The sequence below is a fragment of the Hippocampus comes genome, unplaced genomic scaffold (assembly GCF_001891065.2).
Source record: "Hippocampus comes isolate QL1 unplaced genomic scaffold, H_comes_QL1_v1.1 scaffold151, whole genome shotgun sequence".
In the NCBI taxonomy this organism is placed as follows: domain Eukaryota; kingdom Metazoa; phylum Chordata; class Actinopteri; order Syngnathiformes; family Syngnathidae; genus Hippocampus; species Hippocampus comes.
In genome coordinates, this window is record NW_017805591.1 from 683,050 (window position 1) to 694,925 (window position 11,876).

Genomic DNA, 11,876 nt, shown 5'->3' on the forward strand with positions numbered 1-11,876 from the left:
AAGAAGTGTGAGGAACTAAATAGATTAAAAAAAAAATATATATATATATATATATATATATATATATATATATATATATATATATATATATATATAGTCATTTTCTGACTAGTAATGGACTTTTTGGCCACAATCTTATTGTTTAGGACTCATTTACTGTAATTGCTTTGTTAATCTTTTTAAGTTGTTTGTGTATGAAATACGCTATTAAAAAAAATAGCAAAGCTCAAGAGTTGGGTGCACACCCTTTTATCATGTGGCCATACAAAGTATAAGACAGCTAAAAAAGTTCAAAGTCACACGGCGAGATGAATGACGCATTTGCTTTTTTTTGCTGCCGTGGCAAGCAACAGCTGAAGAAGCAGAACAACCAACAACATAAAACATGGGACCCTCCAACAAACCCTTTGGAATTTGGGAGTACCCGTGAGTGAGCACACATGTCATCGGTGCCTGGTACCAGGAAGAGGCCAGAGTTACTGTTAATATAACAGTTCACAAAAAACACCGTAGTATGAGTAGGGTCATTCTTATTTGCAGCAGTAGTCCAACAGTTAGTAGCATGACTTTTTGTTGGTCATAATCGAATAATATCAGTACTTCACATCAGACAACTGCCCCACACACGGGTTAGATTAAGTTGCGTCACCAGTCAGTATAAGCACAAGGAAATGAGCCAGCATCCATGTGTGCCAGTTTTTTCTGGATATCAGCGACAACACATTGTGGAGAAGACTTCTAATTTGACTGAAGTTTGGATTGGCACGCTAGTAGCTGTCCTGCTCCAAGATCAGGTTGGGCTTGATAGCAATATAATAATAACATTGGAAAGGATGGATTCTTTTTTAACAGGTCAGTAGAATATTTGCTATTTACAATGTATTTATTATTTGAAAGAAACAACCCAATCCTTCGATCCAACTTTTTAACTGTTGTCCTGCTTGAATGCATCACAAATGTAATTAATTGCATTAATATCAATACTTCAATTTACCCTTAAATGCAGCTGTGAAATTTACTACAATTAATTTTGTATATAATTACTAAATAATGGTTGAATTTGTTTTTGTGCAGAATTGTTGTGGGTACTCGTATTCTCCACCTTCTTCACCTGCATCGCAAGCTGCCCCAGCGTCTGCGAGTGCTCTCCCAACGGCATCGTCACGTGCATCGGAAGTAATATTATTGATACACCAAAACAACTGCCTACTCACACGTACAAACTGCAGTTGGCCCTCACAAACATGCAGGTCATAAATGAGCGGAGCCTGGAGAAAAAGGAGCTGATGTTGCGTTTTAGTTTAACTTTTAGCCACCTCCATACTGTCCATCCACAGGCTTTCCGTGTCGCTCCGCAGCTGAAGTCTCTCCAGCTGTCAGACAATGATCTTTCCGCATTTGATGCAAGAGTTTTTAGCCCACTGGTCACTCTGGAGGAGCTGCATTTAAATAGGAACCAACTGGAGACCATTCCTGCCGAATTGTTTCAAGGACTCATTGCTTTGCAGGATATAAACTTGAGCCAAAACAAATTATCCAGTGTTCCTTCGGGGGCTTTCAGGGGACTGAGAAACCTTGAAATCCTCAACATTGGCAGTAACTACTTGAAAACACTTTCTCCTACCATCTTTCACTCCTTGATCAACCTGAACAAGCTCAGCATCCATAAAAACAAATTAGAGAGGTTAGAAGCTGGTATCTTTGATGGACTGGTGAACCTTGAGTATCTCCATATCCACTCCAACGTGATAGCCACTATTCCCCCGGAGGTGTTCTGGTCACTGAGAAACTTGAAGAATCTCACCTTGTCGAACAACCAGCTTGAATTTGTTCCTGAGAGGAGCTTCTACAACATGCCCAAACTGTCTAAGCTGACCCTTTACAATAACCCACTTGTATTTCTACCGGATGAGCTGATGGGGCACATGCCTGGAATTACAGAATTTTACCTATATGCCACAAACCTCATCACAGTGCCTGGAAATCTGTTTGCCAACATGTCTGGGCTGCAGACTCTAAACTTCCATTTTAATGACGTGCTAAGTGATCTGCCGCCACACTTGTTTTGCTGTCTTCCTCAACTGCAGAAGCTCTCGCTGAAATCCAACAACCTCCAGCAGCTGCACCCGCAACACTTTTCCAGATTAAACAAACTGGACATACTACTCCTCAATAACAACACCCTCAAGAACCTACCCGAAAACATATTCCAGGAGCTCGGACAACTTACCATGTTGGATTTGAAGGCCAACGAGCTCAAAAACCTTCCAGAAGATATTTTCACGTCCAATACATTTCTAAAGGTTGCTTTGAGTGAAAACCCGTGGGACTGTACCTGCAGCATTAGAGGTTTTGCGAGATGGATAAGACAGAATAAGCATGTAGTTCTTGACGGTCAAGATGTGATGTGTCACACTCCGAAGTACCAAATACTCCGTACCCTTGACTCTCTACATGATGAGGAACTGAACAATTGCAACGTTACAACAGTCACTCCAAGCTGTACTCAAGGGTCGTCTCCGACAACCCCTTCAGCTACCGAAGCGGCTACCTCACACCGAGCCCAAACCAGCGTCGAAGCAGATCAGACTTCCTTCACCTATGACATTTCACCGCCTTTTTATGATATGCTAGTAGAGGAACAGGGCCTCAACTTCGTCCACCACAACTATATCAGCGGTTGGGTGTATGTGTGGTTTTTGCCCTCAAATGCAGTCCTGACAGGCTTCCTCGCCTTTTCTCATGTCCTTCTTGTGGCCACAGGCTTCTTCCTCATCCTTTGCAACATGTATGGTATACATCTTCTTAGTAAGAGGGTGGAGGAGATAAAGGCACTATATGTACACATTTAAGCGGTTAAGATGTTTATTAGGTTTTGTACATTAGTAGAGTGGCAAATGTTCGGAGAAAATGATTCGTAAATTCAAAATGCTTTCGTCACACTTTGTTCTTTTGCAATACCGTAGCTTAAAAACAATACAGAGTAATACATGTGCATATTTTCTCATGGATGTAAAACTTCACACACTTGTATGCAATTTAACCGCACCGTCTTTCAAACAGCTGGCAATGGATCAGCCCTTTCTAAGCCTGAGTATTGCAAAACTGCTGAGATGGATTTTTTTTTCTGATTTCATTTTAAATGTCTTGTTTTTCTGATTACATTCTTAAATAAGGGATATGAAACGTTCTTTCAATATTTGACTTTCACTTTTACATTGACCCGAATGAACACACGCCAAGAGTCAGTTCCCCTTATGGGTGTGCATGCAGTATATTTTTAGTAATATGAAAAACGCTGTTCACAGAAGTGCGCTTGGGGCTATGATAGGACTATCACACTTCCTCAGTGGGTGAGAAGGACAGAGAGCAGATATTTCCCAATCGAGAGTCAAGACATTCAAGGCAATTAGGAAGCTAAATGGGCTTCTCTTTCTGATCATTTCGTTTGAGGAAAACGGCTATCCTTTCTCAAAGAATTGCATGTGGAGCAGCGCTTTGTGTTCATAACTACATTGTACATCCGGGACAATTCTCGTAATAATAAGCATAATAATATAAATCATTTAACATTTGGGTATGGTCTTTGAAGCTTTCAAAGTGGGTTCGCCTTTTATATAATGACCTCAGATGCCACAAATTCCATAACTTTAAAACAAACAGCCAACAATAGGAGGATGAATTTCTGAGCTGCTCCCAAGTTCATTGCCATGACAACAGGTGATTAGGACTTTCCAGTACGCTGCTTTTACACAACAGGAGCTATAAACCCATTCTCACATCTCACACACACACACACGCACACGCACACGCACACACACACAAGGCAGAGGAAATGGTGCAGTTGAAAACAAGCGGAAAGTTTGCAAAAAAGCAGTGACTCATGGGATGAAAGTCTCATTGGACAAGAATACAATAATTTCCGAGCAATCAAAAGTCAGGCGTTTTTCCATTTTTGTAAGTCCTGTTGAGTATCACATTGTAATGTCCAGCAACTGAGGGTTTGATCTACTTGGTAGCCTTCTAGTTATTGATGACCACGGCAACATTGCTAAAACAACAAATATTTTGGTGGACCAAGACTTTTGTACTGTACATAAAGTAAAATCTACAGTAGTGTTTAAACATGTTGAATATTCTGTGTTCGATTGTTTTTAAGTGTTTAAAAATCTTCCAAATGTGTTTTATCAAATGTATTCTAATCAGTATTCCTATAATTTTCTGAATTAATGCAAATAAAAATCATTTGAAGATGTCAGCTATTGTTCCATTTGTTTTACTTTCAAGTTTTTACCATGGTACCGTTTCAACATCGGTATCGAGGAACAACGATGCAGGTGTTGTATCAAAGTCAAAAACACTATTTCAGAGTAGTCGCATGGCCACACTGGGGGGGAGTTGCACAATTACGGGAAAAAAAACTTTGATTGAGGTATAATATTAAATATTGATCCAAGGAGTTGTAATATTGACAATACGATTTCCAAAAGCATTAAGGGCTCTATTTTCATGACCAGCGTGAATCCTGCATGCTGTGTGGATTAACTCCATGTGGAGGCAGGTTAGACCCGATGATGGTAATGTTGGACAAGTGTAGGCTAACGGATCTGTGATAGGGAAGGCAGTGCTGCTGTGGGCCTGCTAACAGCCGACTTCAAACATGCCCAATAAAAACGGCTCCTTTTAGTTCTGTTAAATGGGGCACACTAGTTGCACGCTACAATATAGTCTCAACATGGCAGGAGCATATCTGCACCATGAACTGGGCACTTGGAGGCCATCCTGTCCAGTGGGGCGCTTTAAAAAATATAATACTAGGACTCAGACGGTTTCCTGCCCACTGTTCACATTTTTCTGAAAGAAATATGTCGTGTCTGAGCAGCAGTCTACTTTATGCTGATATTAGACGTGGTCCGAGCGAGCTTAAGGTTTAGGTTGACTTTCTGCCACAAAAAATATCACTGGGCCAGGCGTAGCTACAAGACACTCCTTCTACTGCACCGTCTTGGCGAAAGACTGGTCTGCCAAATGGCAAGCAGTGCGGCTAGCCTTGCGCCGACACGAAAATCAGTATCTGCCGGCTTTTACACCATGGCACAGATGCACGGTCTACAAAGATTTAAATTCATTTGAATTCAAGGCTTTTTTTCTTGTCATGTCAAGATTTTTTGAGCAACTTTAATTCATCTTTGTTGTATTATTGTACTATCATTCTTATTGTATTATTTTAACTTATTTTCAGTGTGGCCCTAATACATTGTGCTTGTGTAAAGTATTATAGTGTAAAGGCAATGTGATAAAAAGACACAAGTCTTGCAAATGGATTCATTTCTGGCTGACATGTTCAGTATTTCACCACATACGACACGGTGACTACAGCACCATCTTCCTATATGGTATATGTTGTGTGTTTACTGATAGGGGTCCTCTACGTTGCTGTGGTTCCACCCTCACTATCTGGATTTTGTGGTAAAGAAGCAGTTTGTTTAGGTTAAAAAATGCTGTCCACCCTCCCCTGTTGATTTACTGTGGACACAGTGCTTTTTTTGTTTTTTTTACTTTGTAACCAAATGCTGGAGTGGTTTTGTCATTCCACATTCTGAGGATGTTATCAGGATGAATCAGCTGTTTTATTGAGTCTCATTTAGTCATACGTATACAGTACAATAGGCATTTCCTTGCATTGAAATTAAGAACATCTGGACATAGCATCAATGGAAAGAGGTGTTGCATGAGAAAACAATGCAAGAGGCACAATTTCTTTGAAAATAACAACAACAAAAAACACTTCCTCTTCACATCACCTCAATCTTAAACGCAGCATCTGTTTCCTACTAGAAAATCATCTGACACGCACAGATGTTGCAAAAATACAGTAATTGAAAACACATGGGTCCTACAAGACCTAAATCGCCCAATGTGTGCATTCAAACCAGTTCTGACCCCAGAGAGGGAGGGGCTTCCCCCTTCACCCAATTGCCCTGCCCAAAAACCGGCAGCAGAAACAGTGAGGACTCTGAGATAACTGGTACAATGATGCCGAGCAACAGATTTCACGAGCGGATAAAAGAAAACTGAAAGACGAAGAGACCCATGTGATGAAGAGGACCAGGAAAGCGTTGATAATGTGAGTGTGATATTTTCATCACAGAACTTCATTAGCTTCAGAGGGAAGGCAGTGTGTGCATAAGAGATAACACCAACTCCCTGTCTGTGTTAAATCATCTGCCACCATTCGAGGTAAGAAATGTAGAATGTTGTGTGTCTTTCAGTGTGTGTGGTATAGTAGAGTTGTTGGAAGATTCTGTACTTGCCAAGTCTTACTGCCAGTTATTGAGACAGTGATTTTTTGATTGTTAGAAAGATAATACAGTACTGAATCTGAATACAAGCTTATCAGTAAGTTTGGATTTCCGTTACACAAATGTAAATAGGCTCTCAATTCTGGTTAAAAGTCTGTATAACAAAGTGCTGCTCTTGCGTCATGCAAGGGGCAAAAAAATAAAAATAAAAAATCAAAGCACTTTATGGTGAAATAGATAGGCTTTAGACATATTTGGCACACGTTCCAATTCTACATACAGGAGAATTCGAATATGAACCAAAGCGGAATGTGTTTTGTTGCTGTTGTTTTTGTCAAATGGTATGATTCTAAAATTAACTGGAGCTGTTTGGGAGGAGATGCTCTGGTTGCGTTACTTATCACCAGTCATCCGCTCAAAAGAAAAACAGGGAAACGGTACTTGGACAATGCACTTACTCAGGGGAAATGTATCAATTTGATTTCCTGGGGAGGTAGCTCATGGGAGGAAGTCCTTGTGAAAACCAAAAGTTGCCACTGAAGAGAAACAGCAGCGAATGTTCCCAGTTCTGAGAGAAAAAAAAAAGAAAAAAAACTCAGCCGTTAATAGGAGTATGCATTTAGTCGCTGGGAGAGGGAATCACAGTCTACAGCTGAGTCAGCATTTGATGTTGGCTTATCTCTCCTTCACCATGAATGATTCTGATAGCTTGTAACTCTCCCACCACAAATTCATGCTGATTGTGACCCCCATTTCCTGAAATTGATTTATATGAAGAAATTGGTCACTGACCAATTTTTGGACAATTCCTCTTCCAAAATGATAGGCAAAGCCCCAGCCGATGATTCGAAGGTTCATCATTTTCTGGTGTACGATCATTTCATGCCATAACAAGTTACAATGATAATGACGATGGTGCCTTTTTTGGAACAATTCCCCAAAACTACTGACCAAAGAAAGATCGTTTTTGACAGTTCAGATGCAAGAGTGTTCAAACCTCCTAATTGCATAGAATCTCATTTTTTTGGGATTCGAACCACCTTTGACATAAAGAGGAGCCGTTGGGGTTCCATGAGCAATTCATTTCCAGAATAGAGCACCCAAGTGAATCAACATTGGATCTAAATATGAATAAAGTGATACATTTGTCGACACTGGTTCATTGGAATGAAAAATAAATAAATAAATAAATACAGGTAATCCAACATTTATGTGTCTTTTTCTAGGGGTGTGATGGACCAACCTCTCATCTTGCAAGTGCTCCTATTTCTCTGCTCCATCAACGTTGCTGTCTGGGCGTGTCCGGATGGATGCCAATGTAAGGGAGAAGAAATGGCATGCATTGGTTTATCAAATGTTCCCCCTCTGCCGCTATCGACAACTGCCCTCTTCCTCTCCAAATTCAACATCTACTCTTTGAAAGCAGAGGATCTTTCTTCTGCCTCACATGCAATATTCATTGCGATTGATGACACTGCTTTGAGTGAGGTTCAACCCGGCACATTTGATTCCCCTGTAAACCTCAAGGCCCTCAGAATTACTGGAACACAATTGCAAGACCTCCCGGAGACCTTGTTCCAAAATCTTCAGGGACTTACGACTTTGAATCTAAACAGAAACAAGCTTGCGGCACTCCGTCCAAAATGGTTCTCCCCGATTAAAATGCTTACTGCCCTTGATGTCACTGGAAATCAACTGACCTTAATACCCATGGAAACTTTTCACCCCCTGAGTGAGCTGGAGTACCTTTTGCTTGCAAGAAATGCTATCAGTCAGTTACCCAGTGAGGCATTCAAAGGGCTTTCGAAGCTGAAATATCTTCGATTAAATAAAAATGCGCTTCAAGAAATACCCAGTGGGAGTTTCGATGACCTCGGGAACCTGGAGGAACTATCCCTACAGGACAATCGTATTACTCATCTCCAGCATGACTTGTTCTCAAAAACTCCCAAACTCACAAAGCTGTTCCTCTCCAACAACCAACTGAGGACTCTTCCACAGGGACTCTTCTTTCACGTCCCTCTGCTTGCCCAGATCTCCTTGTATGAAAACCATCTGGAAAGCTTTGGTCCAGGGGTATTTGGTTCCACGGCCATTCAAGAGTTGTGGCTCTATGACAATAAACTGATCCGTATAGAGGCTGACACCTTTAAAAATCTCACACAACTGCGTCTCCTGGTGCTCAGTCACAACCGGATTAGCTACGTATCGCCCGGAGCCTTCCGAGGGTTGGAACATCTAGGTGAAGTGTCACTTCACACAAATTTGCTGAAAACATTGCAAGCTGGGACATTCCAAGGTCTCCCCAGCCTGGTCAACATCTCTTTGGAGCACAATTTTATCAATCATCTGCCCGGTGGTTTTCTCCAGGGCCTGAGTCATCTGGGACAGATCGACTTGAGAAATAACACTCTCCGAAACCTGCCACAGCAAGATCTAGATGCCATTTCTGTGGCAGAAGAGATACTTCTTCAGCAGAACCCCTGGAGGTGTGACATGGATATTCTGCCTCTTCGCAACTGGCTGAGAAAGCACCCATCCAAGGCCAACCAAACACTAGTGGTGTGCGATACCCCTCTCAATCTGAATGGAGAGATGATTACTGGACTCACAGAAGAGGACTTGGAGATACAGAGTTTCACACAGCAGACACCGCTGACCTCAACGGAGAGGAGAAGGAAACCAAACACCCCACCTGCTATCAAGACAACTTCTTCATCCGAGGATGAAGTCACAAACGGTGGACAGCAGGAGGAGGGTCACATTCCCAACCATACTTCCATCATCCTCATTGTCATCACGGTCATCGCTACAGTGATCATAAGCGCCACCATCATTGGCTGTCTATGCTGGAGGAGGAACAAGAAAGGACAAGGGCATATAGGCCACAGGAGCAGAAACTCCGTGCTGTAAATGAGACCATGGGTTAAAGTGAACTATTCTGATTTAAGCCCTGTATGCGCTGTCTATTTATATGTACGTATCTTCAAGTGACTCAGCCATTATGACTGTGTTCACATTTGAGTTGAGCCAACACTCGCAGACATCCAAAATACGCAAAAGCAATTACAGGGGGTCCTTGGTTTACAGTGGAGTTCTCGTACCTACAGAGACGACATAACCTGAATTTGGGCGTAATTAGGGATGCAAATAACCAGCCTACACCAACGCAGTAGAAAGATCATGGTAATTATGGTAAAAACAAATGTATGAAAATCACTTATAGGACATAATATAAAACAATCAAATGAAAAACAGGCGATAAAGGATCAAGCTGGTACCACATGATAGGGTATTCTTATGCTGACACACAAACTAGTTCATTGCACGCCATTCCAAAACACCAAACTTCATGTGAGGAAAAAACGATCTGAATCACTTGAACCATGCAGTGGAGATCCAGAAACTTGAAACAGAGAAGAGAATTATTCATAGTTAATGTGGTTTCTTGACAAATATTTGATTTTAAGACGCCAATTAACTTCAGTGTCTTGCAAGAAATCTCTTCCATTGACAAATTCCAAATTATTGACATCATTATTTATTTTTTACTTTATCTCCATGTACAGTATGCTTTGTGTGACACCTATCAGATACGGCTGTTTACACTTACGCAATATGTTGAATGCGCTGACACTCATCATTTCACATGAATAACTCTGCGTACACCTGTCATCGACAACAGTGAAATAGCAAAATTGCGCATGTAATTAATACTGATTATAAATCCACTGAAAGCAATTTTTTTCAATCTAAAATAAATCGTGAAAAAACAGCGTTAAATCTCAAATACGCGTTTTCCATGAAAAACGGGGAATGACTCTTCCTCCACAAACACACAAAAAAACAAATATCCCCCCCCCCCCCAAAAAAAAACGTACAAAATTTTCAACTAGGTGGCGAATCCAGAGTATGAGTATGGGTCAACTGCACAAATATTAAACGTTAAATACAGTGTGCTTGGCCTGGGCTAATTCTTCCCCATTGATTTAATTGAGGGTAACCTCTACATTTCTCTGGCTGCCATGAGCAAATAATTTTGCTTGTTTTAAAATGTACACACATTTACTGAAACATATTTCGACCATAATTAAGAAAAAAATCCGCTAAGATAAAATAAGATAATCTTTTAATGATCTAATGCATATCTGATTTTGAATTTTCTCACTTGAACCATGCCAATCAATCCAACCAAGGGGTAAAAAAAGAGAGCAAGCAAGAAAAACATCTTCTGTCACCTCTCAAATTGGCTACGAATAAGCAAACTAAAGTACGTCCAAACTGTGAACAATGTCTCATTTTACAATTAACTGAATACATAGTATAAACGACACAAATATGAATGTATTACTAAGAGGAAGGACAATATCTGCCATGAACGAGCAGCTAACGGGCCTTCACCTACCACATTTGCCATCTGAATCTTTAACAGTTATGAAACACCAACACACCTAAACGTCACACCCACCCTCAATGGTGTTATTACATCAGAAGTTAACCTGTAAAGAATAACGGAAGGTTGTGGGGGTTAGAACCGTATTGAGCGCAGGGGCTCTTCACTGTTACAACACTGACATCTGCTGTTGACACTTTATAACTACATACAGTATACGTTCACACAATAAACAGTACTTGTATAGCATACGAGACCAATTTAAACACGTTTGATTTTTGATTATTTTTATATTATTTTCAATGAATTCAATTTTTACCATTTGTAAGGAAGAATTATTTCCATGTTTGAGGGAATATTATACACTGTACTATACTGCAATGAAACAATTACGCCTGCGTTATGTTAAGCATGCGTTTCGGTTGAGTATGTATGACATTTTAACAATAATACATTTAAATAACACATCTTGCTTGTTTGAAAGTGAAAATAGATGTTGGTGGAAATAATTTACGTTTTATTTTGCCCTTCTACTTTACTAATCAAATGTTTTCCACACTGATACAAAATTTCAGTGATGAATAAAATCTCAAAGTCAAAAGGTCGTAATCATTTAAAACTCTCCCAAATCCACCTCACGCCTCCAAATAACTGCATTAGCATGATTATTCAGGGTGAGCTGTCACCTTGAACTGACTTAGGTCATTACCTTTATTGTGTGACATACGCCTGTGTGTACGTGCGTTTCTGCCCCCCCCCCACACACACACACGCGCACACGCACACGAAAAAAAAATCCACGTAGAGAAAAAACACGATTTTGCACAAGTTTTGATACTAAATGTACGTTAACATTTTCTTTTACCACAGACTTACTTTAAATAGTGGCAATTATGCAATTATCTTCACTTATGTCTCACAACATAAAAGAATCCCTGTTATTATAACCTTTTTAGCTATCTGGAGGAAAAGAGGAAAACAAGTTATCAAAATGAATCAGCAGAAATAACATCAAGCGAATTGCTCTGAGCATGGATATTCTTGACCAAGGTAAGAGCTCTCTTCGATTTTTAATATTTTCCCAACGTTTTCAGCTGTAGAGGAGTGTGTCACTCAGACAAATGTTGAGTACTCATATATTCAAAGAATAAATATTTTTCTTCTATATATATATATATATA

General features: G+C 40.2%; 2 protein-coding genes across 2 annotated transcripts in view; both read left to right on the forward strand.

The window, feature by feature from the left end:
- Positions 1 to 684: 684 nt before the first annotated feature.
- Positions 685 to 9,752, forward strand: LOC109522000 (uncharacterized). Its single transcript, XM_019880154.1, has 4 exons — positions 685 to 852; positions 1,075 to 2,850; positions 6,022 to 6,127; positions 7,529 to 9,752. The coding sequence occupies exons 1-4, from the start codon at positions 834 to 836 to the stop codon at positions 9,213 to 9,215; spliced, it is 3,588 nt and encodes a 1,195-aa protein (XP_019735713.1). The 5' UTR covers positions 685 to 833; the 3' UTR covers positions 9,216 to 9,752.
- A 381-nt stretch (positions 9,753 to 10,133) lies between these two features.
- Positions 10,134 to 11,876, forward strand: part of LOC109522008 (carboxypeptidase N subunit 2-like) — a 5,965-nt gene continuing 4,222 nt past the window's right edge. The window contains exon 1 of the mRNA XM_019880166.1: positions 10,134 to 11,745. The gene's annotated coding sequence lies outside the window, so the exon portion shown is untranslated. The remainder of the gene's footprint in view (positions 11,746 to 11,876) is intronic.

Excerpts from the sequence above, each read along its gene's own strand:
- LOC109522000 (XM_019880154.1), top strand. Across the intron at positions 2,851-6,021 it reads GGCACTATATGTACACATTT|ATAACTGGTACAATGATGCC; the intron begins AAGCGGTTAAGA and ends GAGGACTCTGAG. Across the intron at positions 6,128-7,528 it reads ACCAGGAAAGCGTTGATAAT|GGGTGTGATGGACCAACCTC; the intron begins GTGAGTGTGATA and ends GTCTTTTTCTAG.